The following is a 27,904-nucleotide window of genomic DNA, read 5'->3' as shown; positions in this document are numbered from 1 at the left end:
AATATCACTCCGTCCGTCTTGATGCTCTTTTTTATACATCTTTTACCAGTTTCACAATTTTGAAATCCCTTTTTGATAAAACATACTCCATCCAACCCGTAATAAGTGTGTCAAACTTAGTACAACTTTGTACTAAATTGGACACTTTTATTATGTATCAGAGGAAATAATAAATTACTTAATATTTAGTTTACAAATCAAATTTTGGAAAAATCTCCTCCGTTTCCCTTTTTTTGATTTTTTTGACAAAATATGCTTATTTAGTGGTATTAATTCATATATTAACTGCACAGAAATTACGAGCAAGCCCTCAGGGCGCACACAAACTGACACTCCTGTGGATAGAACTTCAAACAAAGAGAAACACTTTATTAACCAACCAAACACACACATGACATGCCCATATGATTCATCATGAATTTAACGCTCGATCTGTTATACATTTATTCTTGAGATCCATGGATGGAACATGCTAGCTAGCCAGCACGGGGGATCTCGGCGACGGTGTCGACGAAGATGCGGACGCGGTTGGGCAGGAAGTCATCGGTAACCTTCGCCCCGACGGGCAGGACGACGATGTCGGCGTCAGGCTTGTCCTTGAGGATCACCTTCTTTGCCTCCTTGATGGACAGCCCGACCACCTCCGGCCACGACTTCGTCACCTCGCCGACGGAGGAGGAACTCATATCGTCCCGGCCAAACTAATTAACGTGGATCAATCAGCTGATAATAATATTAGCGCTTGGTGTTGGTGCTGAGTGCTGGAATTGCATAATGGATTGGTCGATGGAGGGGTGTATTTATAGTGTGAGATTATGATCGATCAGGCAGATATATTGCTTGGATGATAAGTAGTGCCGTGTACGTGTTCTTCGTCTCATGGGCGCCTGTTTGCAGTTCGTGCATGCATGACGAAGTTGGTATGTTAGTTTTGGTCAAACAAGCAACATACATACTGTATATAGGCATGTTGGCAAGTTGACAAGGCCATGAATTTTTTGATAGGACTAATTAAGGCACCGACGAGATGGACATCTTAAATAAGAGCTCTTTTACGGTGATTGGCGAGTACTTCTTAGTACTATTGCGAGAATTAATTCGGTCCGTTGATTATCGGGTTACTGACCTTGCCCGCAAAAAATGGTCTTATTGGGCTCATGCGGCCCGGTCGTTCAGTTTTGTGGCTCATGTGGACATCTCGGCTCTTGACATCGACACACACGAAGCGGCCAGCGGGCGCTTCCTCTCATGCTGCTGCCGCCACCTCTCCTCCTGCCTCATGGAGCCTCCATCTCCTCCCTCTCCTTCCGCCCTCATGGAGACCCTGCTGTCGCGGCTCGATCCCTCAGTCGCAGCGGCGTCGTCGTGGCCGTGGTGGCGGCGGCCGTCATGGCGGAGGAGGCGGAAGCACCGTCGCCCAAGGCGCCGTGGCTGAACGTGATGACGACGACACTGTGGCGGCTGAGATCGGCGTCCTGAAGCACCGGCTCAGGAGCACCATGTCCAGGAAGCCCACGCTGGAGACAAGTCCTGAAATCTGATATACTAGCTGAATTTTTTGACATTGACATGTACTAGCTGAATTTTATGACATTGATAAGCCAAGAAAGCTTTTCTGAAGAATCTGAACAGTTTCATTTATGTGCTGGGTGTTGTTTTTGCCTAGTTATTCTGGTTATTTTGATGTCGTGAGCTCTAATGGCAGAGATCGTTCATTCATTCTCTATTTTTTTGTAATTTGTTTGTATGCTGGCAACATAAGGTGAAAAGACAGAGTTTAATTTGTTTGTATCTTTCTCACTAGCAGCCTTGGATGTCTGCACTCTGCACTAGATCACCAGAAGTGAGAAAATCGTAGCAATCCTCGTCCTGATTTTAAATCTCTCAAGGCGGGTCAGTCAAAAACTTATGCAGTATGTTCTCCCATTTGTCGAGTGAAAAAAAGATTGGAGATAGGCTTGGAGTAGGCGATATCTAAGATATGAAGCTCAATCAACAACGACGATCAACCTCTTGATTATATCCACCATGCAAGCAACAACAAGGAGTATTAATTAATTCGATGGAGCCAAGATTTACACGGTATGATTGTTGCATAAATTATTTTTTCTCTATATATATCAACTATCAAGCAACCAGTTTAGTTTCTTCAAGATAGTTACAGCTTGCAGCTAATTTTAACTTTAAATCGCTGGTGGAAAATAACAACAATATATCATGTCGATGATGACATCTTTGTTTCCCTCTTCACATCACAGCCTGGAGTAGTCTTGGTATTGCTCCATGAATTAATCTTGAACTTCTTGAAGCTCAACATGATCGCCAGCATGTCCTCTTCCACGGGCAGGATGGTTGTCCGGAGATGGAACACCCTGCCAATCCATACGCCCACAGAAAATGAACAAATTAAATCATCATACGCCTCGGGTGCCTGCTTCTGCTCAGGCACCGGGGGGGGGGGGGGGGGGGGGGAGCACGAGGTGGGCTGCGCGGCAGGCGGAGGGAGGAGGCGGCGGCGGCGCAGCCGCGCAGGGGTCCTGGAGGGTCAGAGGAGGGGAGAAGAGGAAGCTCGGGGAAGGAGAGGACAAGACTGGGAGAGGAAACGAAAGGAGGATTTGGATTTTGGTGGAAAATTTCTGACTAGTGGGTCCCAAAGAGGATACTTTCCAGTATTTTTGTTTTAGTACTTTTCAGTACTTCTTATTTATCCACCGTTGGATCAACTGGGTTGGACGGTTTCTAAAATCGCCAATTACCGTAAAACTTGTACTTAAATAAATTAGGCCGTCAGAGAAAAAAAGATGGTTGTTGCTTGTTTGAAATCCTATAGTAACCCTCTAAAATCCTACAAATCGAATGAGCCCTCAAGTTGGTGGTCGTCCGATCTCCATTTCGAGATTATTATTCCCTAGCCTTTTACTTGTGGGCAATCGCCACCCATTCAATGTGATAAATATACATATCATTCATTTGTTTGACATATACTTTTGAGGTAACTGTTTTTTCAAATAAGTTTTTTTGATAATATTCTTATCTAGCATAAATTTGGAAAAAGTGAGCACATAAAATACTTAAAAAAAAATTCATCTAGGTGCTCTATATAAATAAACCGGCCCATAGAAATTACCATGTGCACTTAGCTAGTACTCCCTCCAATCCTTAACAAGAGTCGGTTGTTAAACCGGCCCATAGCAACGCGGAAGCTGGAATCGAATGCATCCATGTATAGGCGTGCTTCCCCTCGTGCCATTGTGCATCGCCACTGTCGCCCCACACCAAAGGCACACAATATCGATGTTTAATTGCTGTCAACAGAAAGAGCGATGTTTAATTCGGGACAATGGCGGGGTGGGTGGGGGGTGGGGGTACAACATGAGCCGGCCTAGGACTGAGTTGGTATTCGAAAATTCAAAGTGTAAAAATATTATTTTTCACATCCTAAAATCATGTTTTTCTACATATAAAATTGAGTTCAGTTGATAATTGGGCAAGGAGGAGGGAGTCAAAGAGCTGGACCTAGTAGTTTTTTTGGATAAATATCTTAAATACCTTTTCATTATTTATTTATTTTTGTTTTCCCTTTATATACATACTATGCATTACATACGGATATGCTTTGTTATTTGGAAAAAATAATACACTTGAATTGAACCAGGCTTGGGGACACGTGACACATGTCACCTCAGGAAAAGATAATTGGTATTCCGTTGTATACATTTGACGTAACTTTATTTATTCTCTCCGACCCATATTAAGTGACTCAAATTTATTCAAATATGAATGTATCTATGTCTAAAAAAAATATAGATACGTGTAATAAAAAGTCACTTGATATGAGACGGAGTAAGTATTAAATATTTGGATAGCCAAATTGTTTTAGACGTCAACATTTTGGTTGGTACGTGTTGGCTAGCAAGGCAAATAAACTACTCCATCGTGGCAAGCTTCCCAAAAAGTTGGTACCACTCCAAGCAGAACATATTTTTATTCAACACTAAAAATTAATATTCTGGTAGGGTAATATTTGAGCAATATCCAAACGCTGAAACACATTGCACGTGAAGTTTTTAACGTACGTCAGATAAATTCACTGTGGTACCCAGTGCAACTTAAAGCGAATCAATATAGGCTGTCGGTAACCGTACAGTAAAGTAGCTGGAGACAATTAATTACTGATCAATTCATAAAGAACGACCCGTTCGAGTCAAGCAGAGTCGTCGCTTCCCGGCCTTGTGCCGTCACTCGTCTCCATTCCAGATCTAGCCAGTACCCCGTGGTCATGAATGAAGCTCACGAGACCACAAACCAGCTGATCCAAGATTAGAGTACCACAGTTCTTTTTTAGCAAGAGTAGACTGCCTAATTCTCTTCTTGAACAAGTATCCCAAGAGCAGAGTTCCCAGTTCTTAGTCAAGGGCTGCGACGGTGGGGAATATTTTGTTTTCAATAAAATCCGAAGAATGAGACGGGAGGAGATTAATAATGTTTACTTGTCACACGAAATAAATGAATTAAGGGATCAGATTTTATTGGCCATCGTGTCATCTACTGTACTGGTGTGATCCCACTTATTGTCCTCTCTACCATGTGTGTTAGAGCACCTTTAGCAGCTGATGCATATAATAGGTGAGGTGATGTAAAACAAAACTTCTATATCACATTGGGCAAAAAACCGGTCTCCAACCGGCGATTATAATTTTTGAAGGTGATTTACACTTTGTCCCAATGTGATGTAAATATATACATCACTTGTGATGTAAAACATATCGGCCATGCGCCCGAGAGGCCAACCGTCGGCCTGAACCTTCACTTTACTTCCCACGGCTTGCCCCTACCTACCCCTGACCGCCGCCGACGAACAAATCGAGCCGCGCGTGCCTCGCTGCCAATCTGAATCTTTCTACGCCATCGCGTGACCGACGGTCAATTGAGGACCCTGGCGAGCCTCCGTTCGTCTTGATAGTCATGAAGATGCCGCGCCAGTCTCCTGCAACGCCGCCGTCTGCCAAGGGAAAAAGGGTACCGGCGCGCGACCGCGACCAGATTCAGGAACCGCCGTCATCGTCCGCCGTCATCGGATCCTCAACCTGTCAACCATGCTGTGATCTCCCTCTGATATTTGGAAAAGGATTGGATTTGTCGACATGTGTCTTGTTGAGTTACTAAAATCTTCTTCGGAAATGGGCAATGAATAGAGAATTAACATGGCTGGGCCCTGGGGGTAACCGTACAGAAGCTAGGTGGAAGCAATAAATTTAATCATCATTTCTAGTAAACAAAGACGCGTTCACGAGTCAAGCAGAGTCGTCGCTTCCCTCTTGTGCTCTCACTCACTCCTTCCAGATCTAGCCACCACCAGCTTCCTCTCGCCCCCTCCCGTGCGCCGCCTGCAGCCCCAGCCGACGTCGGACGCCGCCGTCGAGTCTCTTCTGCGCCTCACCACCAACAATGTCGGCGGCCTCCCCCGTCGCTTGCCGTCGCCCCGGCGACCCGCCGTGACCGCCGGCGTGAAGCATCACATCCAGGTGCGTTGAGTACTCTTGGTGTAGAACTCCAGATCCGGCTGGGTTCTAAGTTCTTCTAATCCGTGGCTCAGCTCTACAGCTCGTCCAAAGCCTCACACTACCTTGGATTGCATTATTTCTGCAGGGCATCACACCGATGGCCATGGCCGCCATGGATTAGCTAAACTCTTCTAATCCGTGGCTCAGTTCTAGAGCTCGTTCAAAGACAAACACTACCTTGGATTAGCTAGCTAACTGAGCTCATGGTCATGGCGGTGGTGACGGGCGCCATGGGCAGCTTGCTCCCCAAGCTGGCCGAGCTGCTCAAGGACGAGTACAACCTGCAAAAAAACGTCAAGAAGCACGTCGAATCCCTCTCCAAAGAGATGGAGAGCATGAACGCTGCTCTCCGCAAGGTGGCGGAGGTGCCACGGGAGCAGCTCGACGAGCAGGTCAAGCTCTGGGCCAATGAGGTCAGAGAGCTCTCTTACAAGATGGAGGACGTCGTCGACACCTTCCTTGTGCGTGTCGATGGCTGTGAAGAAATAAAGCACAATCAAAACAAGCTCAAACGGCTCGTGAAGAGGATGGGCAACGTGTTGACGCACGGCAAGGCTCGCCATCAGATCGCCGGTGCTATCAAGGACATCAACATGGAAGTCAAGGAGGTGGCTGCTCGACGTGACAGAAACAAGATCGATAACATTGTGGCTGACTCTGCAGCCACCACGACTATCGACCCTCGTCTCAGGACTCTGTACACAGAGGCGGCAGAGCTTGTCGGAATTTATGGGAAGAGGGATCAGGAGCTCATGAGGTTGCTGTCCATCGAGGACAACTACATCTCTGCCAAGAGGCTCAAGATAGTCTCTATTGTCGGATTCGGTGGGCTGGGCAAGACCACTCTTGCTAGAGCAGTGTATGACAAGATCAAGGGGGATTTTGATTGCAAGGCCTTTGTTCCTGTCGGCCGGAATCCTGACCTGAAGAAGGTTTTCAGAGATATCCTCATTGACCTCGACAAGTCTAGCTCAGACCTGCCGATGTTGGATGAAAGGCAGCTTATCGACAGGATTCGGTTATTCCTCGATGACAAGAGGTACACATCACTTACCAAAATGGTACCCACAAGCTTGATGGCGATCTTTCATTTCCTTGTACTATATACCCCTCATTTTCCATTTCAAAAATCACAATAACTATGTAGCTTAATTTTTATTATATTTGAATTGCTTTGTACTTCTGGTGAACCTCTAAAATAGATCTGTGTCCTTTTCGCAAAAAACAAAGTGTTAGCCCATTTTTATTTATTAATGTAATATGCATAGCCACCCGTCTCCTTCATGTATTGATTGGTTCCACATTGGAGAACCAAAGTACACAGAAATTAGTGTAGAGAGACAATCAATTATTTGTCTATTCCCAAAGCAAATGGTCTTACAAACTGAAAATTTTGGATTTCTTAGATGTGGCTACTAACCTGAAAAGGAGGGAGTATGGTAGTTGTCGTAGAGTTGATAGCAATTGTAACATTGTGCCGAGGGATTTAAAAATAATGGCTGGAGTATCTTTTTTTGCTTTTCAAGCATGCACTATTTAACATGAGTAAATTTCACAAAACCATCTTTTGGGGTTAGGGTTTCATTCAAGCACAATTCTAGGGGTTTGCAACAGAAGACCACAACTTCAGGGCTAATTACTTTTAGTAAACCGAAATCTACCAAATAGCGAGTTTGACAGCGAAACCGACAGGTTGGGTTTGTATTGCTACATATTTTCCCTTTCAGCAATGTGCTCCTCATCCATGTTTTTACACATTTGCATATTATGTTATATGTATTTATTTTCAGCATCTTATTGCCATCATAATGCATGCTTGCTTAAATCAGATTACTAAGATTGAGATGCATGGAGATTTCACACTTGTCATTCAAATGCATGCTTGATTACTAAGTTTAAATCAAGCATGTATACTTGTCGATCCAGTAATATTAGAAATTTTGTATTAAATATATTGCAACATAGTCATTCATCCAGCAATAATAGAAATTTAGTAATAAATTGTTTGCTACATATTTTCCCTTCCAGCAATTTGCTCGCCTTCCACGTTTTTACTCCTTTGCATATTATGTTCTATTTATTTATTTATTTATTTTCAGCATCTTATTTCCATCATAATGCATGCTTGTTTAAATCAGATTACTAAGTTTGAGATGCATGTAGACTTCACACTTGTCATTCAAGTGCATACTATAGATAGATTCACACTTGTCATTCAAGTGCAATATGCTTGATTAATAAGTTTAAATCAAGCATGTGGGCAGGCCTTTAACTAATAATGATCTCGCAACTGATGTAGGTACCTCGTCATAATTGATGATATATGGGATGAAAAACTGTGGGAAGGTATCAACTTAGCTTTCTCCAATAGAAACAATCTAGGCAGCCGGCTAATCACCACAACCCGCAAAGTCAGTGTATCCACAACATGTTGCTCTTCAGCTGATGGTTCAATTTATCACATGAAGCCTCTTTCTGCTGATGACTCCAAAATGTTATTCCACAAAAGAATATTTCATGACTGTTGTCCTGCTGAGTTTGAAGATGTATCGAGCGACATATTGAAAAAATGTGGTGGGGTACCGCTAGCTATAATTACAATAGCCAGCCTTCTGGCTAGCAGTGGGGAGCATATAAAACCAGTACATGAATGGCATGCTTTGGTCCAGTCTCTTGGTCTCGGACTTACAGAAGATGCGAGTCTAGAGGAAATGCAGAGGATATTATCTTTCAGTTATTATGATCTACCTTCTCATCTGAAGACTTGTCTGTTGTATATTAGTATATATCCAGAAGATTCCTATATTGAGAAAGATCGATTAATATGGAAGTGGGTCACTGAAAGTTTTGTTCAGCCTGGAAAGCAAGGAATAAGCCTCTTTGTGCTTGGAGAAAATTACTTCAACGAGCTCATTAACAGAAGCATGATCCAGCCAATATACAATTTGGCAGGCCTGGTAGAAGGTTGCCGCGTACATGATATGGTTCTTGATCTTATTTGTTTCTTGTCAAGAGAAGAACTTTTTGTAAATTTATTGGATGGTACTAGCGATGGCACGTCTTGTCAAAACAATATTCGTCGGCTCTCTCTCCAACATAGACAAGATCATGAAGCCAATTCTCTCATTAATTCCATGAGAATATCACAAGTGAGGTCTGTCACTATCTTTCCACCTGCTATTGATATCATGCCGGCTCTTTCGAGGTTTGTTGTTTTAAGAGTACTGGATTTTGCTGGATGTGATATTGGGGAAAGTAGTTGGAAGCTTAAGGGTGTTGGAAATTTATTTCACCTGAGGTACCTTGGTCTTGCACGTACTGGTATTCGTGAAATCCCGGCAGAGATAGGAAATCTCCAGTTTTTGCAGTTGTTGGATCTCGAAGGCAATTATGATCTTAAAAAAATTCCATTGACTGTTTGCAAGCTGAGAAGGTTGATGTTCTTAGGTTTTCATCTTGGTTGCGAGATGCCTCCAGGTGTGTTGGGGAATCTAACATCCATTGAAGTGCTGGACGAGATTCAAGCCTCTCTGGACATTGTACAACAGCTTAGCAGCCTTGCAAGACTAAGGGAGCTTGACATTATCTTCCCGGTCAAGAGTTTCGATTTGTACGGACCTTTCGTGGAGTCTCTGTGCAACCTAAAGCATTTGGAAAGTCTAATTATTGGTTGCTACGATGAACCTTCCGCTGGTCTCTTGGATCTTTTGGAAGAACACAGCTGGGTGCCTCCTCCAAGTCTCCGCAAATTTGAGTCGGACATACCCAGCAACCTCTCCACACTGCCGGCATGGATAAAGAGAGACCCCTCGCGTCTCTCGAACCTCTCCGAGTTAAGGCTCGTAGTCAAGGGAGTGCAGCAGGAGGACATGCAAATCCTTGCGGGATTACCGGCTCTTCGTAGTCTTGTGATACTCTGCTCTCAGCAAACACAACGGCGGCTGGTCATCGGTGCTGATGGGTACCGTAGTGTGGTGTTGTTTGTATTGCGATGTGGTTCAGGGGCGCAAATAATGTTTGAACCGGGAGCATTGCCGAGGGCGGAAACGGTTGAGTTCAGTGTGGGTGTGCGGGTGGCGAAAGATGATGGTAATGGAAAGTTCGAATTGGGCCTGAAGGGGAACCTGCTCTCGCTTCGACGTACCGATGTGAGCATCCATCGTGATGGAGCGACGGTTGGAGAGGCCAGGGAAGCGGAGGCAGAGGTGAGGCGCGCACTGCAGGACCACCCTAATCGTCCCATCGTTAGTATTCGCATGGAGCCGGGAATACCAGAAGGTACGGAGAAGCATCGAGTCATACATCTTTTTTTTTGCGGGAATCGAGTCATACATCTAATTAACTATCGGAATGATTTTGCTTTCTTGCGCATTGACTTTGTTTCTTTCTTTCCCAATTTCATTCCTAAATTCGCCAAAGATGCTCACGACGATGATATCTGTGATGATTACAAGCGGAAGATGAATTGATCACCTTCAGGTACCTACGCTCATCCACCCTTGCCACTGATTTCCACCCAGAAACCTACGTATTCACCTACGCTCATCCACCCTTGCCACCGATCGCCTTCATATGTGCTTCATTTCAAGCAGATATCGAGGACGAGGAGTAATCAAGGTGATGAACAAGCTGATAAAAAAAACTTGGGCCCATGGAACAAACTGAATCTTCGGTCCATCTGTGATGAAAGACTACCTTCAAATTTTCACTGCTCAAAATCAAATAAAGCCGGCCGTGCATGGCATCCAGTTTGTTGAGGTTTTCCACTCTGCTTTTTCAAATTCAAGTTTGGGCATATGCTTGTCGGGTGACAGCTTCAGGCTGGTATGAGACCCTGGCTTTTTCAAGTTTCTCTTCACGCTAGAGAGCGATCTTGTAATAATCTGTTACCAAGAGAACCAGGATATATTTGTTTCCTTAATCTGAATCCGTCATGTGATCCCCATGCCTGTTCCTACAATCGAGTCAGGTTATATTATTTACTGCCTGTGGTTTGTAAGATTTGTGTCGTTTTTGGAGTTGATCGCCGATCCTTGTTGGAGGTGTTGTAATCCTTGGCGTTTTATTCATCGAATGCACAAAGAACAAGACTGATTCAGAGAAGAGCTGCTCGCCCATGGGCCATGGCCATGGAGTAGAAAAGCCCCATGATGTCGTGTCGCCGACGAACGGGCGTGAACACTGCTGGGCTGGGAATCTGGACTATAGCGGTCCAACGGTCCGGCCCAGGCCCCGGCACAGCCCAGGCTGTCGGGGACGTTCGTAAACGGGCCGGGCCGCTCGGGACGGCGGCTTATTTTAAAAGTCCAGGCCCAGGTGGTCAGCTATTTTAAAAGTTTGGAGTTTGGACCAGTGCTAGAAAGCAGGGGAATTTTGGACAGGCCGGCAGGTTGGTGAGGAACTGGATTTTTACGCCTTGATTTACATAATTTCAGTGGAAATATTGTGCGTTTTGTTTTTCGCATTTTGTTAGCTTTTCCAGAGGCCAAGCATCTGACCAATTTAGAGAAAGAAAGCAGCCTGGCCCCTGCCCCTAGGGCCCAGACTTACAGGTGATTCAAAAAAAATCTGGCAATCTTCTGTTCTTCCTTTTCCACTACTTATTACCTCACTCACGAGCATCAACGCATAAATAATACTAATTCCGATCCAAATTCCCATCCAAATTATAATTGTCCAATGTTTTTTACAAGACGAGAGAACCTACGCACTTAAAATAACCTACACACTTAAACGCATCTAGATGCATGCTTGTCTAGATAAAATTGCGACAATTAATACAAATAGGAGGAACTACTACAGTCGAGCAATAATATGTACTATATCATCGTCGACACTCCTTACGGATCGGAGGGTGTACAGTGAAAAGAATAAATGGTAATGCGGTTGTTACGGATCTGGAGGGAGTACAGTGAAAAGAATACTCCCTCCGTCCCATATTAAGTGACTCAAATTGTCTAAGAACGTATTTATATAGTAAAATATATTTAGATACACGTATAGGACAGAGGGAGTGGACGGTAATGCGGCGGCCCGGGCTTTGTCCTTGTCGGGCTTACAGCTCCGATATGGCTGCTATGCTTACGTGGCAATGATAATCCCTCAAATATTTTCAATAGTTTGAAATGGCCAAGGTATATAATTCTGCTTCTATGCTTTCCCAACAGCAGCAAGCCATAGAAAAAAAGCCATAGAAAATGCAGCACGCACCACTACATTTCAGAGACCTGTTTCAGCAAACAGCAGGAATTTGGTGGAAAGGAAACTTGCACCAGCATTACTTCATGCATATCATCATTCTGGGATTAGATTACAGGACAGACAACACTCCATTAATACAACAAACTGTTCAAACAGTTCAGGGTAAGCTGATACTAATAACTTCAGCTTAAACAGTGGAAACAAGGCTAGTGCCCCAGAATTTATCTTACAACAACAGCATGCATGCCCACCATCGTTTGTTTGTATTGACACGAGACACAACAGGATAAACAAAATAGTCGCAGCGGCTTTAATTCCGACTTTTAGACAGCTAACAGCTTTCTCTCTCTCTCTAGTGCTAAATTTGTACAATGAGCAGAGTGGTAACATTTCCTTACTCCTCTTCTTCCTCTTTACAGCTTACTTTCAGATTAGTCTTGCTTCCTCAGCTACGGAATGTACACTCTCCGGTGCAACCAAGATTATATCTTATTCCTGACGGTACCATACCATACTAGTCTTATAGGGTTTTTTCAGTTGGGGGAAAAAGCGAGCGCAAACCTAGCCACTGTTAGCTGTACAACTGCAGTGTTCGCCCTTCAGGCGGCAGTGCATGCCGGTTGAAGCCCCAGGCGCTTTTCTGCGTGAGCAACGGCATATAGGTGTCATTAGCATCAAGACAGGCTTGATGGGGGTATATCTAGGGACAGATAGATTGGCATGGGAGCACAAAAGATAGACCGTACCTCCAGCTGCGACGAGCTTCTCAACACGTGCAACTATGTGCTTGCCATAGGTGTACTTCTTGAGTGTATTCAGGTGCGCTTTAATCCTTGTAAGGATCATCTCTCTCTGCTGATCATCACAAGTCTCCAACACCTTCTGCACCACATAGTTTGCAAACTGATCTTTCATCATTACCTACAAGGACAATGCAGATAGCTTCATTAAGGTGAACAAACATTTGGACTGATTCGCTTGAAAGCTTGTAAATTTAAATTAAATTAACAGACCTCAAGAGGTTCACTCTCAGTAGTGGATCCAAGCATTTCACCAATCAAGATCTGCCGCTCCACAGGATTACCAAAAGCTAAGCACTTCTCAATGACATTTGAAGCAAACTTTTGCTGGCTCATTTGTACAACTTGTCCAATCAACTTATCAATGATAGCTGTTCTTTCATGTGGTTTGCCATGTTCCAGGACATGCTGTAAATGTTCAGTGAATCTTATTAGAAACGAAACATCACGGAATTGAGAACAAGAAAGTTCTAAAAAATGTTCAGTGAATCTCTGAAGTGAGACACAAGCTCCAGAATTACAACCGCAAAGCTCCAGATCCAATTGTTAGCATTAACAACCAGCAGGATCAGTGCAGTAGCCTGCAGATGCTACTGTAGAAAACAGAAAACAGTCTACCTACATTTCGTTGCAAGACACTTTCAAAAAAGACGTACACAACTACATCTTAGAAAACAAAAGGAATATTTATAAAACAAATAACATTTACTTGCTAGCAAAATAGCCCACCTACAATGCACCACAAAATAGGAAAGCAGCATAGAAGCTTGATCAACTTCAAGGTATGCAAAAATGTTTGGAAGTGTGTGCATGGACTGACCTGAACAACATAGTTACCATATTGATCCTGAGCGAGCAAGCAAACAGACTGGAGAATCTCATCCATCATTATTTGTTGTGTTGTGGGATCATCACAGTGCTCCAGCACCCTCTGGTAATTTACATGATATGATGATTAGAGAGGTCACATTGTGACATGCAATTGTAAAGTTCAAAATGGATTCATTTGAGGCATGCTATGCAGTATTAGCATACCTGTATAACCCGACAACCGTATGGATGAGTGGATAGCAGCACAACTTGACCGTAAAATGTTGAGACAATGAACTGGATAACATCCTGAGGAATACACTCTATGCATTTCTGTATCACATGGTTACCATTTTGATCACGCACACAGCGCATGATATGTCCATCCAGCTCAGCAACCATTTTAGTCTGCTGAGCTAAATCCACGACCTCTATAGCCTGCACACATATATCACCCATTACATAAGATGCCTTTACTCATAAGATGTCTTCACTCTAACAACTATTTATGTATTCCGATATTTTTTAGATAATCTATGTATTCCGATATGTGTGCAATATCATTTCTAGAAGAAATTGTGAATACATGAGGATATGTTAGGCATGCCAGTATTCATCTAATATATTCTTGTACAACAGAAACAAATGTGTGACAACTTGAGACAAGTTCTCAAAACCAGCCAAGTTGTTTGCTCCATGAATTCTAGGTAACATACTAAGAATTATTCAATGATTTGATAAAAATTGAATACCCTATCGCAACAAGCCATATGGAAATTTTCACGGTACAGAAACATAACAAAGATAGTAGATAGTGATTGTCAAATGAAAATACTACTCTGTACATGCAAGAAGTCTTCCTACTTCTCAGACAATTTAACTTCAGAATGCAAGAATGTCCTCATGTTTCCCTAGATAAATAAAAATCAACTGATACGCACCTTCTGTATAACCCGGCATCCATACATCTGAAGACTGAGAGCAAGGACGCGCCCAATAAGCTGATCAGAGAGCTCCTTTATCTGAGTAGTGCTTCCATGCTCAAAAAACTGGACAAAAAGCAAACATTAAGTATCATAGTCAAGCCACCGCACCTCAAACAAATTACTTTTCCATACCTTCTGAACAACATAATTTCCAAATACATCGGTCATCAGTGTGAGAGCTTGGGGCATGATTTCTGAAAAAACCATGTCTTTCTCTTCCGTACTGGCTGTTTCGAGCTTTTGCTGTATGAATCTGCTCCCATATTGATCCGCACTGCAAATTAATCAATAATTAGTAAAGTAAATAAGCCTAGAAGAATATATATATATATATATACATATATATTGGATTCTGCGTATTTCCAGAAGTGAGTAAGAAATTAGTGGTAATTAATGGGTCAATATCCAGTGCAAAGTTGTGCAAACTGCAAAGAAAACCTATCCTCTTTGAAATAAATATTGGGATAGGGATCATCCATACAAACAAGAACATGGTTAAAATTCATGGTTCAAGGTGTTTATCAAAAGAGCAACAACAATAATACAGACTGGGGAAACTGCTATGTGTTACAATTGTTCTCATCTTTGCGCAGGATGTCATGCATGTGGGCATGCAAGCCCATTTGAGAGGGACAGATTGCTACAACGGAAATGGCCAGATTGCTTTTCTCTATTGAGTGATCAGAACAACCACAAGAGGGTTGCATGTTTTTTGGGCCTTCCTAGACTATTTGGCTTAATACTATACAAGACATACATGCACACAAAGGAAATACATACACTAGGTTGTAGTGAAAGAGAAACAAAAGAAGAAGAAAATGCTTGTTTCTTGCTCGGATTATCTATACATATTTCTTCATCTATATTGAATAGTAGCATCGATTTATTTGTTATCACGTTAATATACATCAATGAGAAGTGTACCTGAACTCAACGACATGACCAGCTATTTCACAGAGCTCATAAGTTCTGCTCTTGTTGCTCTTAAACTCCTCCAGAAGTGAGGGCATTAGATTCCCGTCCATCTTTCCAACCAGATCTGGATTCCATGAACCAAATGAACCACCAAAATTTCTCATGCCTGATGCAAAGCGCATGCTGCGTTCACCATGCCTAAGTGGACTGCCAGATGCAACAGGTGAAGAGGGGAGAACAGGACTCGTCAAAGGACTTCCAGCATAACCAAGGCCAAAACCAAGGTTTCCATAGCAGCCATAGTTCTTCTGTGACTGAAGCAACGGGCTAAGACAAGCTTTCTGAGGACCAAGTAAATCCATGTAGGAACTTCCCAGAAGACCACTGGCCATGTAAGGATCTTCATAACTAGCCGCAACTTGGGCAGCAAGATACTGAACATATGCTGGATCGATAGGCATCTGAAGAGCATTTGCTCCAGTTGGACTTCCAATTCCATTGTAGCTGAGAAAGTTAGAGGCACCAGCTAAATTTTGCCTAGAAGATAAATTCCCTCCCGGAGATCTCGAACCGATCCTAGGGGAAGCAAAGCCAGACCCAACAGACGAATTGTCAGATGATATGAAATTACCAGCATTCATCTGATTTCTCATCATAGAAGAATTAGCGGAATTTGCAGAATACCCCTCAGGTGCCCTGAATTGTCCTTGCTCAGGACGTTTCATGTAGGAGTGCTGCTGATTGCCATTTGATTGATCACCATGTCGATCAAAGAGAAACCTATTGGCATTATCAACATCCTGGTAGAGCTTAGACTGGTCCATATTTTGACCATTACCAGCCCTAGATGATGACAGGTTCATCCCAGATAAAGCAGCTACCAGATCATCAGGTTCACCAACAGCAGATGAACTGCGGCGGAAGGAAGACGAGCCACCATTACTTTTTTTATCATAAGCACTTACTTTCACACCAATTGGCGGCAGGCATGGACTAGGGACCCTCCTCACAAGCTCAGGATCTGGGGATGCACTCCTAGAAAGTGAGGGTCCTAGAATAGATGCATATGCACGTGATGACAAATCGTTGTTCTGAATTTCAGCCATACTCTGTTCACTGCTCTCACGCTGCAGACTGCCCATAGCTTCAGTCTCACGATGTAGACCATACTGCATGCCAGAAGAATCCAGAAAGTCATTGCGATTGTGATTGGCACTCTGTCTGTTGATATTGCGTTGATTCGAGTCCTCCTGCAACATTTACAACAAGTCAAACAAATCTGATCAGCTGCTTGCATGAAATCAAACCGAAGACAAATAAAACTGCCAAAAGGCCATGTTAAATTGTTTGTGATTGAAACACAGAACCAGGACGCATGCTCATAAACAAGGTTAGTGATACAACCATAAAGTTTGGAAGCTTTCTTCCAGATGCGTGATGCAGGTATTGGTTCAATCAACATGAAATGCAAACTGAAATAAACATGCTACACCATAGAGTTGCTGGCCGAGTGGCCCCCATGGATTAACTACGCAAATGAGACATAGAAGCACAAACAGGAATTGCTATGTTGTGGAGCACTGGAGATTTTTTTTTCTCTCCTTACGATCTTTCACCGGGTTACACTGTCAACCGATAACAGGACGAAACACCAGGTTCACAACACACAGAGTTCTAAACATACACTGCAGAATATTTCTTAGATCCAGTAGCTTTAGAGTGGTCATTCAGGAACTATGGATGCTAACGGTTATAATAACCTCCTGCATGAATGTAAAGAATGCTAGCTGGGAATAAGCAAACTAAAAACTGAAGCCATATTTCTTTTGAATAAGCAAACTCAAACCACAAAATCTTCCTATGTGTGCATCGGACTGTGCCAAGACCCGATTACTCGGCCCATGCTATCACGTCTAATGTGCAACCAAACTGCTCGTTAACTAGTTGGTAAGAGTGTGAAATGGTAGTTCGAACACATAGACGGTATGATCCACAAAACTGCACTCTTTTTCAGCCAACAAGCGCACACAACTCCAGGGTTTTCAGTCACCATTCACTCATGCCAGTCTACTGAAAAGAGATTAATAACATGCTGAAAGCGAAAGCGAGAAGGTAAAAAAAAAAAGAGAGAGATGAGATCTTTGCTCAGAGCAACCACCTGGAAGATACCGGAGAAGCTCCGCTGCCGAGCATGGTCGATCCCGGGCAGGCCCACGAGCCCGTCCCCGGCCGCCGGCCTCCTGCCGTCGCCGATCCCGCCGAGCCCGGAGGAGGAGCGGAGCCGGTGCTGCGCGGAGCGCCAGTCCTCCTTGGAGAGCAGCGGCGGCGGGAGGCGCGGGTTGAGGTGCGCATTGGAGTAGTAGTAGCTCTGGTAAGCCGGGTCAGCCCGGAGCTCATCATCCAGCAGCACTTCATCCCCTCCGCCACCGCCGCCGCCGCCGACGCTGGCCGCAAGGGACATGGCGCCCTCGACGGTGGGCGGCGCAGAGCCGCTACGAAAAAGCTCGAAGTCGCGCTCCGCCTCCGCGCCGCCGCCTCCGGCACCACCACCACCGCAGACACCCGCCTCCGCTCCCCGCGTCGCCATCTCAGTCACCATCGGATCGACCACCGCAGCAAGGAAAGAACCGAGATCTGCTCCCCCGCCGCCACCCGCAGCGCAGCAAACCCCGCAGCAGCTCCCAGCAAGCACTTCCCAGACCTCCAACCCCGGGGGAAATGGGCGCTTCCTAGAGCTCCGGGAGCAAATCAAGAAGCGGTTTTCGCTGCTCCGGACGGCCGAATCGGGGAGGCAAGGCCCATGTGCGGGGGGCGCGGCTGCTCGCGTCGCTCGAGGTGGTGCGGATTTGGGGGGGATTCAAGCTTCCCTTTTTTCCTTGCTCGAAGCTCAAAGTGCGTCCGTGTGGGGAAGAAGAGAGTGAGAGAAGAAGAAGAAGAAGAAGAAGCAAAGGCGGCTGAGTTAAGTACAACGGACGGAGCGATCTGGGCCGTCGGATGGAGGACTGGACGGCCCGGATGGACCCGAGGGGTTTGGGCCCTAGGGTTTTGAGGTCGCGGCCAAAATGGGGGCGTGCACGGCTGCAGCAATATTTTACTTCTTGGCTAAAAATGGGAATAAATCCTTTCAGTTTTGCAGGTCGTTGCAATGCTACTCTCAGGTCAAACAAGTGTCTGAAGCTCCCTTTTCTTTCTTTTTTGCCTGAGAGATGTCATGTGACCATTTTTAGCTGGTTTTTGGCAATGTGAATTTTCTTTTTTGGTTCGCATATCTTATTCATTTTGCATATGGTAAAAGAAAGTTCTGGCGCGCTATTTTAGGCGGCGATGTGGCTTAGGGTTAGTTCCAAACTTTTAAAGTGTGTTGGTGCTTCACAGTGTGGCCAAACCTATGTAATGGATCAGAGTGTAAAAGTACTTTTTTTTCTATTTTTTCGCAGGGTCGGTGAAGTTTCTCTCTTTTATTACGGGCACGGTGAAGTTTCTCTGAAACTTCTGAAATGTTGCTATTTACAATTTTCCATTTCTCAGCGATCATGATAATCATCAAACTTAATTACTAAGGATTATGCCTATAAATTGATAGAGTAAGATGGAAACTTCCAATATCGCTAAATTACACATTAATTGCATATTTATTTATTTTCCAATTTTTTCTTTGGAATACCATGGATAGCTAGTATCCAAACATATATATACAATGCAGCTAATTGATACTCCCTCCGTTTCATAATTCTTGTCAAAATATTACTATCTAGACGCTTTTTAGGAATATATACATCCATATTTGGACAAATTTGAGACAATAATTATGGAACGGAGGAGTACTAACTAAGTATAAATCCATTCGGTTTTGCAGGTTGTTGCATCGCTACTCTCAGGTCAAACAAGTGTCTCAAACTCCTTTTTCTTTCTTTTTTTTACCTGACAGATACCATGTTACCATTTTTGTAGCCTGTTTTTGGCAATGTGATTTTTCTTTTGTTCTTTTTTCAAATATCTTGTTCGTTTTGCAGACGGTAAAAAAGATTATAGCATGCTATTTTAGAGGGTGTGGGTGTCCTAGGGCTCATTCCAAGCTTCTTTTTTTTAAGTGTGTGTTGGTGGTCCACGATGTGGCCGGACCTATGGTCTAGTGGATCAGAGCGTAAAAAAATGTTTTATTGAAGTTTCTTTTTTTGTGGGGTCGGTGAAGTACTCTGAAACTTCTGAAATATTGTTTGTAGTGTTCCATCTTTCAGAGGTCAGGATAATCGTCAAACTTAACTACTAAGGATTCTAAAATCGAGAGTAAGATGGACACTACCAATATCGCTAGATTAAACATTAATTGCGTATTTATTTATTTCTCAATTTTCTCTTTGGAATGCCATGGATAGCTATGCATATCAAAAGAAATATAGAATGTAATTAATTGCCACTGACTCTGCAGAAATTATCTGCTCTTCAACCACAAAAGCCCCTACAAAAGGGGCGTCCCTACATCTCTTTCTTCCACTTCACAACTCAGATCCACAAAACCATCAGAAAGAAATAATCTGCATTCACTTCAAACTTTAGAAGATGGGAAGGACTAGCCAAGCTTTGCTCCTTTTCGCTCTCGCTCTCCTGCTACTGTCATCACCAGGTAACTTCCCGATCTACCCTCCTCGAGAGTACTCCTCTAATATGGCTTAAATTAGATTAGAGAACCATTTTTGATGGCCTGGATCTAAATCCTGGTGCTCACACTTACACCCTCAATTTATGTACGTATTACAGGTGCAACGGCGGCGGCGGCGGAAGAGGTGGTGGTGCCGAAGGCAGATTGTTCAGTGACGACGATCGGGCTTGGGCAGCCGTGTGAGCAGCATTACTGTGCGACGGAGTGCAAGAAGGAGCATGACGGCATGGGTGCCTGCGCCGCCATGGGCTGCAGCTGCGCCGTCTGCGCTAAATATCCTCCCTCATTCGAACAGACCAATGGGATGAACTAGCTTCCTTTTTGGGAGCCTTTTTCTTTTTACCCTTGTAAATTGTTTCAAGAAAAATGCATCGAAATGGATTTTTGATTTACAAGGTTGTCATTGCAACCAAAACTAAACTCCCAAGCAGGTCTCTAGCAGCAATTTACTAGCTAAGATATACATGATGCCACGTTCATTTCATAAAAAAGGAATGATGATAAATAAATCAAACAACCATGTCAAAATTATGCGACAGGAATTTGTTACTCTAGTTTTTTTCTGTCTGTATCCCCGATAGTTGCACAAACTAAAACGCAAGAAAAAAATACTATAATAAACAAAGAAATGAATAAAATAAACATGTCCAAATTAAGAAAAATGAAATGGCCGCAAAAGAAAAACAAAATAGTAAGAGAATCAATCCCTGTGTCAACAGAAGAATAAACATGTCAATTTATTTTCTTAATGCGTACAGCCGTATCAAGAAATAAATAAATAAAGCAAACAACCATTGAATCAATCCCCGGTGTGCAATGTGCATCTTTTAGATCGTATTCGTTAATAAACATCAAACGCTAGTAAAAGAAAACCAAACTATTTTCTTGTGTAACATGGATCCATTACCAGATGTATATTCCAATCGGATAATCCCAGCCGTAAGTTCAATCCATTCCTCCCGACTTCCTCTCCTCTCTCTCTCTCTGTACATATGCTACAGCCTAAAGAACAAATCAATATATGGACACCGCTCCTACGGCTTATACAGGCCAGCTACCTTTCCTGCACGGATTCCGGCAGCAAGAGCCTGTCGGAGGAGCTGCCGTCGTGCTTGCTCTGCACCGGCGTGGTCCGGCGCGACTGCCGCTTGGTCGCCACGATCACCTCCTCCGCACCGGGGTCGTCGGCGACGTAGAACTTGTCAACGCCGTCGAGGTCACTCTTGAACACGGGGTGCAGGTACGCATCCGCCAGGTACGCCTTGAGGTCGAAATTGGGTTCCCTCGCCCGCTCCAGGGTGTCCTTCCGCATCGCCTCCTGCGGAATCCAGAAACCCGTCTTCAGATTCCAGCAAGGGCAAGGAATGCATCTGATAGCGAAGAGATCTAATTTTGTGATGTGAAAAACATTTACCTGTAGTGGGTTCCTCACGAAGGCGGGTTCATACCGGTTCTTGCAGTACCTGTGGAACCAGAAGGTTAATATGGGGAGAACGATGAGAGCTGGCGTCGACTCCTCAAAGTCCTTTGTGCTTAGTAGCCCGAGGAGGAGGAGCTGGGAGACGATCAAGGCTACGATTATGCGTAGGTGCACGCTAGGCCAGAACTGTGCGCCGCTCTCGTACCGTTGATTGTAGACGTTTATGATCTGAAACAATGTGCAACCAAGTAAGGAGACCAAGCATTGTCAAGCACTGTGGAAGTAGTTGGGCAGAGTACTGTACCTGGTGGCGGTAGACAACATACGCCAACGCAAAGAATACCAATATGAACGGGAGCAAGAGCGGTGTCACGCAAGCATAGACAAGACCAAGCAGGAAATATAGCTGTATCCGAGGCTCGGACCAGTAGAAACAGATACTGCCAGGATCCATTGCCTCTTCTCTGTCCTTTTCCGTCTTCACCAAGAAAGAGTTTTTCAAGTGGAACATTATTAGAGCCTTTAATCTCAAGATTTCACCGGCCACACCAGTCCAACCATCAACCATTACATATGTTATGAAAAATGTTGCCTTCATCGGTATGGATACACCGATGATCCTTGGTATGCTGGAAAAAGAAGTGATTTAGACCCCACTGGAAATAGAGATCATAATTTGATTTAGGAATGTAAAGAATGGACTTTCAGGCTGAAGAGTAGTGCGTAATCTTGGAACATGTCATAATGTTTTCAGACAAATCCAGGATCGAGCCTTTACTGCCAGGTTTTTAGGGTGTGTTTCCACACAAAGAATGGACTTTCAGGCTGAAGAGTAGTACCACAGTAACTGTCCTAAATTCTTTGCAATTTCAAGTAACTATGAGTGCTATTATAGTTCAGAAAAACTAGCACAATTACTTAAATCAAATTTCTATTGCTTGTGGCAAATTTTGGCGAAGCTAGGTCAGGGTTAACAAACTTTAACCAAATGCAAAACCTCAAATGTTTTTTAAAAACTGGTGACCTATGTTTAAAATCATCACTGATAGTGTTATCTCTGGCCAAAGCTATGTTTTTCCTTCTCCCAGGATTTAGTGAAGTGAAAATATCATCAACACAAAAGGCAACATCATACTTGGGAAAAATAAAATAAAATGCAATGGTTAGATATGGCTGCACAGGACATACTCATTAGCTGACTGATGAAGGAAGGTATTAAGCTGCTCCAAAGCAGATCCTGTGATGATGCTCCCCAAAAATACATTGAAGAACAAGAATATATAATACTTGGATGCAGATCTTCGCTCTAGTGACGACTGTGAAATCAATCCTTCGAATTGCGACATCAACAACAGTATACTTGGAAGCACTATAAGGAAGATCTTCAAAGCAATTCCAGGAAGAAACCCTTGGATGAATGATTTAACGGACGGTCTGCATTAAAGTTGATAAAGAAAAATCAGGAGATGACATCAATAGGACACATACAAAAGGCAACGATATGAGCTTTCACACTAATTCTACATCTATGATGCAGAATATAAGAAATAACATGTGAAAGTAGACTTACGTTTCAATCAAAGGTTTTAAAAATGGAAGTGCCTTCTCTATGCCTTCAAGATTTGCAAGAGTCTGTACGAATGCTATTGGGATGACATAAAAGAAGTTGAGGAAGAAGAAGGCCACGGCAATTATCAACCTCCGAACTGTGAGGGAAACAAATGGTATAGATAGATTATTCCAGTACACATCACGAGGTTCTGGAGCCCATTCAGTCAGCCAGAGAGTTGGGTTGCTGGTTTGTTGTGTCTGAGCACAAACTGCTGCACCCCACCGTGAACGAAACGAAACAAAGGCTGCTGGCATAATTGACTTGGGGTCCTTCACAACCTTTTTACGCTCTTCAGCTTCCTGTGTATTATCACACATTAGTCTACTATAGTATTCTGACAGAACTGTAAGCAAAATTTAGTGCACAATATAGAATCTATAACACTTGAAAATACCAAAAGTGGATTAACAATAGAGTCAGAAAGAAAGTAGACAAAGATGAATACGAATGTTGAAACTTACTTCCTTTCCTATCTTCTCGATCTCTGATTTGTAGTAATCAATAGCATCAACTTCAGAACCAAAACACCCAAGAAAGCCGGTCTGTAACGGAAGTTCATAAAAAGGCAAAGGAGTTAAACCAAATACATGGTAATACAGTTTTCTGGTTTAAATGGATATAAAAAAAAGATCCATATGGACGAGTAATGGGTGGCAAACTATTTTGCAGACCAACCTTGGTTGTCGGTCTTTTCGATTTCCGCTCAGACTTGAGTTGGTAGTAATCAAGCCAATTCCGCATTTTCTTCTTCTTTTCAACCAGATCGGCAAGTTTATTTGCATTGTAAACTACCTATAGTGCAACAAGGAATAAAGATTATTCCCCTAAATATAACATCTAAATGGGGATTCGGCAAGAAAGCAAGAACTGCAAACATAAGGCTTAAATATAATGATTAGTTGAAGAGCAACTGCATTCATGCATCATATGATTCATGTCACACGGTAACATATTAGGTACAGAGATTGTTACTCTCCCCCTTAACATTCGGATTTGCAGATGATTCTTCAAATGAACTTGAAAACAGCCAAGAGAACAAAAGTAGCTCTGCGTACTACTTGATAACACAAGCAATTCATATCCAAGATTTCTACAAATCCATTGTTCAATCAATAAAAGATCACACTCTTCTAAAGTCTCAATATGAAACTAAAAAACAATTGCACTAGTTATCCATAATTTGCACAGGAGTATGAAAATATGCAATTAACAAGACCAACAACTATGCTTTACATCAAATACTAAAGCACATAACTAAACAGACTGATAACCTGTTGAAAAAATGGCAAGGATAGTCATCCAAAAATTTAGTAAGGATTACCTGGTGTCTCAGATAATGATCAGGGTGGTTGACAAGAAAGAAATGTTCCACAAGCTCACTAACTGATTCATCAGGGTCTGGTGGTATATTCCGCACAAGAACCTGAAAAAAAACATTGGTAACTTAAAAGTAAATTATATATCACCATTAATCTAGTAAGATCATTCTACTGAGATCATTTGTATGTGCAAACATTTTTTTTTCAGAAAGGGGATCTAAAAGAAACTCATGTAGAAGTTCTCCACAGAAATTCTATTGAAAATTTTGTAGAAAGATCTAATTATTTGTCTATTTACATGATGCAGAAAATTTCCAGTGTGTAATCATTTTATTCCCACAATTTTGGTTAGATGCATTGCAGTGAAAAGTATGCCAGTCCGCTTTCAACTTATCCAAGCTGATATACACCACATACTGAACATCTCAATCTACTAAATAGGAACTGAATAGCCAAAGTTTTGGACATGATCATACCGTGAACTGATCTGGTCGGCGTTTCTCTGAAGCAAGAAAGCGCAACCTCATTGTTGCGACGTTTTCATACTCCTTCATGAGTACATAGCAGGTCCAAAATGTAAATACATAGGCCATAACCAAGTGAGTCATAAACCTACACAAAAAACAGGAAGTGTGAGAATCATGAATAGCGGCACTGGCTTACCACAAATAAAATATGTAATAGATCGTAAAAGCATGCACATATATGAAGTAAAAAGACATTGATAATACAGATAAACTAATTCAGGTATATGGTCCACAGCTCACCTCTTAGATCCATTAGGTATATTGGATATTGAAAGCTTGTCAATACCACTGTGGACTACCTTCATACTTTCTAGCGTTTCGTTGGTCCAGTTCACAGGGACAAGAACAGCAAAAGCAAGAATTGTAATTGGAACAAATATCTTCAGCCTGAAATGATTATTTAAAATTTTATCAGCATAAAGGCATCAGACGACAGGAACATAAAGGATGGCAAGCTCAAATGGATTAAAACAACTATATACCTAGGCCCATTTGACATTCCAGATACATTGAAATTAAAAAAAAAAGGGAAGAAAACATATTGCATAGTAGAAACTTGTGTGCTTCATACAGCTAAAAGAAAGAAAGTAAAACTCAAAAGGATAATGCAACCCAAAGACTTGAAGTTTCAGGAACAACACAAGCGGAGGCAGTAAATTTTGGCTACCTATGAAACACAGTTCCATTTAACATGCATGCACAAAGCATTTGAGATTCATACTCTCGGTTTATCCCCTTAAAAGATTATGAATGATCAAAAGGTTCACTGCCACCAAAGATTCACAGAATCAAACATTTAATTGGAGAAAAGAGATCAATTTCACTCTCTTCACAGTTTATGGAATATAGTGAACTAAATAGGTATGTTACAAGTGAAAGAGTTCATGGTGGCACATATATAAAACCATTACTAGGATAATAAACACTATCAACGGCATATTTTACCTTTTCATACAAAATGCTTATCATCTAATCGACAAATTCACATTGTTCCAAATGAATGATTGGCTAATAAAAACCAATGAACAATAAACGACTGGGACAAACAGGTGCAAAGAGTTAATAACAAAGCTATTGCAACGTACCCTGTTCGGTATATCCGCAGATAGACAACAGAATCAAGGCCTGCATGGTCGATTAATTCATCCTCAGGCATCTTGAGAGCAGCCGGCATCCAACTTAAGAATTTCAAGTACGACCGCATGTTCAGGTTAACATACTTGGAGACGGCCACACCGGCGGAAGATGGGCTTTCCCGCATGCCTCTGAGGTACCATTTCGGAAAGTAGACCCTGTCATTGATGGGCTGTAACCGTAGAAAAGCAAATGCCAGCAAGAAGGCAATGGCAGTCACTATGTTGAAAGTGGCAGCGACGCCTATGTCATCAACTGTAGCCATAGTTGCCCTTCAGATAACGTGACAGCCTGCACATGTCGATCATATGATGTAAGCATGACTGAAACCATATAGTGCAAGAACTTCATACATAACGCCATGGAATGAATTCACATTCTGTAAGATTAAATTGTGCTAGGGCTGCTTGAAATTGAGTTTGTCTGCTCAACAAATTAAGTCGACAGACACAAATATATATTCACGAGGTAATTAGTTGCTTATCAGAATCAAAAGCATATTTCTGCAAGAATTTGGTACCTGAACGTACGACATTGCCGGTACGGATAAACAAAGGTGCCAATTGTCACATTCTTAAGCAAAGCACAAGTGGCAGCAGAGCGTTGAGTGGTATGAACGGGAAGCCAGTGCATGGAAAGGAACAGGTAACCGAGTGGATATCTGTATCAAACAATACTAGCATCATGCGGCTTTCTCTCTTTCTGGGTGCTTGGGGACGTGTGAATTAAAGCCAAGACATGCAGTATAGCTTTGCATAAATATGCGGATTTTTGCCCCCCTAAAGAAAAGATCTTTTGCGTATCCTCCCAAAGCATCGGAGGGCAGGTTTGACCGATCGCTGATAGCGTTGCCGACGTGCCTGACAGGACCGTTTAGAAAGGACCATCAGAATACGGGCGTATCAATAAATCTCCTCCTCCTGGTGTATCCATCAACGGATTAAAAATGCTACTACGTGGTCTAGTGGAGTACTGCCACACACGAAAGCACAATTATTTTCTTCTTCCAATAATTCGGAAGAATAGGAAATACAATTATATCTCCAGGGCCAGTAGAAAGGAGCATTGCTTAGCGATTAAGAGTTGAGGAAATTTAATGCAAAAAAGGGGATTTTTTTTGTCCTTGCCAATAACGTGGAACAAAATGTGGTGTGCAAATTCGTCCCTTGATATCCACGAATGCGGGGCTAACTTTGCAATCAACCAAAAGCAAAGGGGATTCGAGGAACCTGTTGCGGATTAGTGGCCAAGACAAGTCCAGTACAGTACGTGCGTGGATGAGAAAAGACGGAGGGGGATACGGTCGATCTGCGGGGTACAGCTAGTAATGATTTAACTATCCAGGTGCCTGGCGGACAATCCAACGAACGGGTAGGCGCCAGCACAAGGAGTTGACAATCCAATCCAGGCAAAAGCGGCCCCAGGCAACCAGATTCAGCACAGCAGAGGAAACCAAACAGTAGAGCGGAGATTAACACTGCTAATAATCCGGAAACAGGGCGGAAGAAGAAGCGGCAGGCGGCGGCGGCGGGGAGATCAAGTAGGATTGCAGCAATCAGGGAAGAATCGCCTCACCTTGGGCGGTCGACTTCCCCGTCGGCTGCTTGCTTCCGACGGACGGATCGATCGATCTCGCCGGCTGGCAGCGACGGCAGCGGCGGCTCCAAAGCGACAAGGCGGTAGCTTTTGCCCTTGCCTCTGGGCCTAGGAATAATCCTCCTTGATTCTTTCCTTCCGGCAGCAATGGGTGGGTGAGCAAGCTAGACAGGTTGCTTGCTTGCCTGATTCGATGCTTCTCTGCTTGTGCTTCGGGAAGAAGAGGGGAGAAGAGAAGGATGGAGATTTATTCGGGATGGGAGCACAACGGTCACCAACGGAGGCCCAGAAACAGACCACACGGTTTCGCCGCGGCTCGTCGACAGAGCCACGTGGAGGGGTATCCGGCCTCATCCAGGA

The 27,904-nt window shown here is 43.2% G+C and overlaps 4 protein-coding genes and 1 long non-coding RNA gene across 8 annotated transcripts; 2 read left to right on the top strand and 3 right to left on the bottom strand.

Annotated features, from left to right (window-relative positions):
- Positions 1–342: 342 nt before the first annotated feature.
- On the bottom strand, positions 343–794 carry LOC112270584 (subtilisin-chymotrypsin inhibitor-2A-like). Its single transcript, XM_024458314.1, has one exon. It carries the CDS (start codon positions 684–686, stop codon positions 477–479), a length of 210 nt encoding a protein of 69 aa, XP_024314082.1. The 5' UTR covers positions 687–794; the 3' UTR covers positions 343–476.
- A 4,485-nt stretch (positions 795–5,279) lies between these two features.
- LOC100826545 (disease resistance protein RPP13) lies at positions 5,280–10,546 on the top strand. Of its 3 annotated transcripts, none has more exons than XM_024460062.1 (5): positions 5,280–5,525; positions 5,650–6,603; positions 7,864–9,842; positions 9,984–10,043; positions 10,154–10,546. In XM_024460062.1, the coding sequence occupies exons 2-4, from the start codon at positions 5,768–5,770 to the stop codon at positions 10,031–10,033; spliced, it is 2,865 nt and encodes a 954-aa protein (XP_024315830.1). In that variant the 5' UTR covers positions 5,280–5,525; positions 5,650–5,767; the 3' UTR covers positions 10,034–10,043; positions 10,154–10,546. The 3 variants fall into 3 exon arrangements, with proteins under 3 accessions (XP_024315830.1, XP_014754701.1, XP_014754702.1); XM_014899215.2 differs by having other exon boundaries at positions 9,984–10,071; positions 10,125–10,546; XM_014899216.2 differs by having other exon boundaries at positions 5,281–5,525; positions 10,157–10,546.
- Positions 10,547–11,818: 1,272 nt separating this feature from the next.
- Positions 11,819–18,211, bottom strand: LOC100846906 (pumilio homolog 1). Its single transcript, XM_010233548.3, has 9 exons — positions 17,435–18,211; positions 15,286–16,526; positions 14,494–14,635; positions 14,317–14,424; positions 13,601–13,813; positions 13,386–13,496; positions 12,779–12,973; positions 12,512–12,686; positions 11,819–12,405 (listed from the first exon to the last, which is right to left on the bottom strand). The coding sequence occupies exons 1-9, from the start codon at positions 17,873–17,875 to the stop codon at positions 12,365–12,367; spliced, it is 2,667 nt and encodes an 888-aa protein (XP_010231850.1). The 5' UTR covers positions 17,876–18,211; the 3' UTR covers positions 11,819–12,364.
- A 1,528-nt stretch (positions 18,212–19,739) lies between these two features.
- On the top strand, positions 19,740–20,915 carry LOC112271101. Its single transcript, XR_002963968.1, has 2 exons — positions 19,740–19,900; positions 20,035–20,915. It is a non-coding gene; the product is annotated as an uncharacterized LOC112271101 (long non-coding RNA).
- LOC100826233 (CSC1-like protein At3g21620) lies at positions 20,712–27,823 on the bottom strand. Of its 2 annotated transcripts, none has more exons than XM_003569055.4 (12): positions 27,524–27,823; positions 25,900–26,239; positions 25,055–25,201; positions 24,764–24,899; positions 24,290–24,391; positions 23,644–23,760; positions 23,430–23,510; positions 22,927–23,267; positions 22,545–22,790; positions 21,661–21,985; positions 21,351–21,584; positions 20,712–21,254 (listed from the first exon to the last, which is right to left on the bottom strand). In XM_003569055.4, the coding sequence occupies exons 2-12, from the start codon at positions 26,211–26,213 to the stop codon at positions 20,991–20,993; spliced, it is 2,307 nt and encodes a 768-aa protein (XP_003569103.1). In that variant the 5' UTR covers positions 26,214–26,239; positions 27,524–27,823; the 3' UTR covers positions 20,712–20,990. The 2 variants fall into 2 exon arrangements, with proteins under 2 accessions (XP_003569103.1, XP_024315831.1); XM_024460063.1 differs by lacking the exon at positions 27,524–27,823 and adding an exon at positions 26,469–26,609.
- Between the last annotated feature and the right edge of the window lie 81 nt (positions 27,824–27,904).

The sequence above is a fragment of the Brachypodium distachyon genome, chromosome 2 (assembly GCF_000005505.3).
Source record: "Brachypodium distachyon strain Bd21 chromosome 2, Brachypodium_distachyon_v3.0, whole genome shotgun sequence".
NCBI lineage: Eukaryota > Viridiplantae > Streptophyta > Magnoliopsida > Poales > Poaceae > Brachypodium > Brachypodium distachyon.
The sequence above is the reverse complement of the archived record's forward strand: the minus strand, read 5'-3'. Positions and strand labels throughout refer to the sequence as shown.

What these genes read in the sequence shown, in the direction of transcription:
- LOC100826233 (XM_003569055.4), bottom strand. Translation starts at nt 26,213, where the DNA reads ATGGCTACAGTTGATGACATAGGCGTCGCTGCCACTTTCAACATAGTG. An exon ending in ATACCTAATGGATCTAAGAG is followed by an intron (nt 24,900 to 25,054) that starts GTGAGCTGTGGA and finishes TTTTTTGTGTAG; the next exon opens with GTTTATGACTCACTTGGTTA. An exon ending in TTAAAACCTTTGATTGAAAC is followed by an intron (nt 22,791 to 22,926) that starts GTAAGTCTACTT and finishes ACTTTAATGCAG; the next exon opens with ACCGTCCGTTAAATCATTCA.
- LOC100846906 (XM_010233548.3), bottom strand. Translation starts at nt 17,875, where the DNA reads ATGGTGACTGAGATGGCGACGCGGGGAGCGGAGGCGGGTGTCTGCGGT. An exon ending in ATGGTAACTATGTTGTTCAG is followed by an intron (nt 12,974 to 13,385) that starts GTCAGTCCATGC and finishes GAACATTTACAG; the next exon opens with CATGTCCTGGAACATGGCAA. An exon ending in GAAGCTCGTCGCAGCTGGAG is followed by an intron (nt 12,406 to 12,511) that starts GTACGGTCTATC and finishes TTGCTCACGCAG; the next exon opens with AAAAGCGCCTGGGGCTTCAA.
- LOC100826545 (XM_024460062.1), top strand. Translation starts at nt 5,768, where the DNA reads ATGGTCATGGCGGTGGTGACGGGCGCCATGGGCAGCTTGCTCCCCAAG. An exon ending in TTATTCCTCGATGACAAGAG is followed by an intron (nt 6,604 to 7,863) that starts GTACACATCACT and finishes CAACTGATGTAG; the next exon opens with GTACCTCGTCATAATTGATG. An exon ending in GGAGCCGGGAATACCAGAAG is followed by an intron (nt 9,843 to 9,983) that starts GTACGGAGAAGC and finishes AATTCGCCAAAG; the next exon opens with ATGCTCACGACGATGATATC.
- LOC112270584 (XM_024458314.1), bottom strand. Translation starts at nt 686, where the DNA reads ATGAGTTCCTCCTCCGTCGGCGAGGTGACGAAGTCGTGGCCGGAGGTG.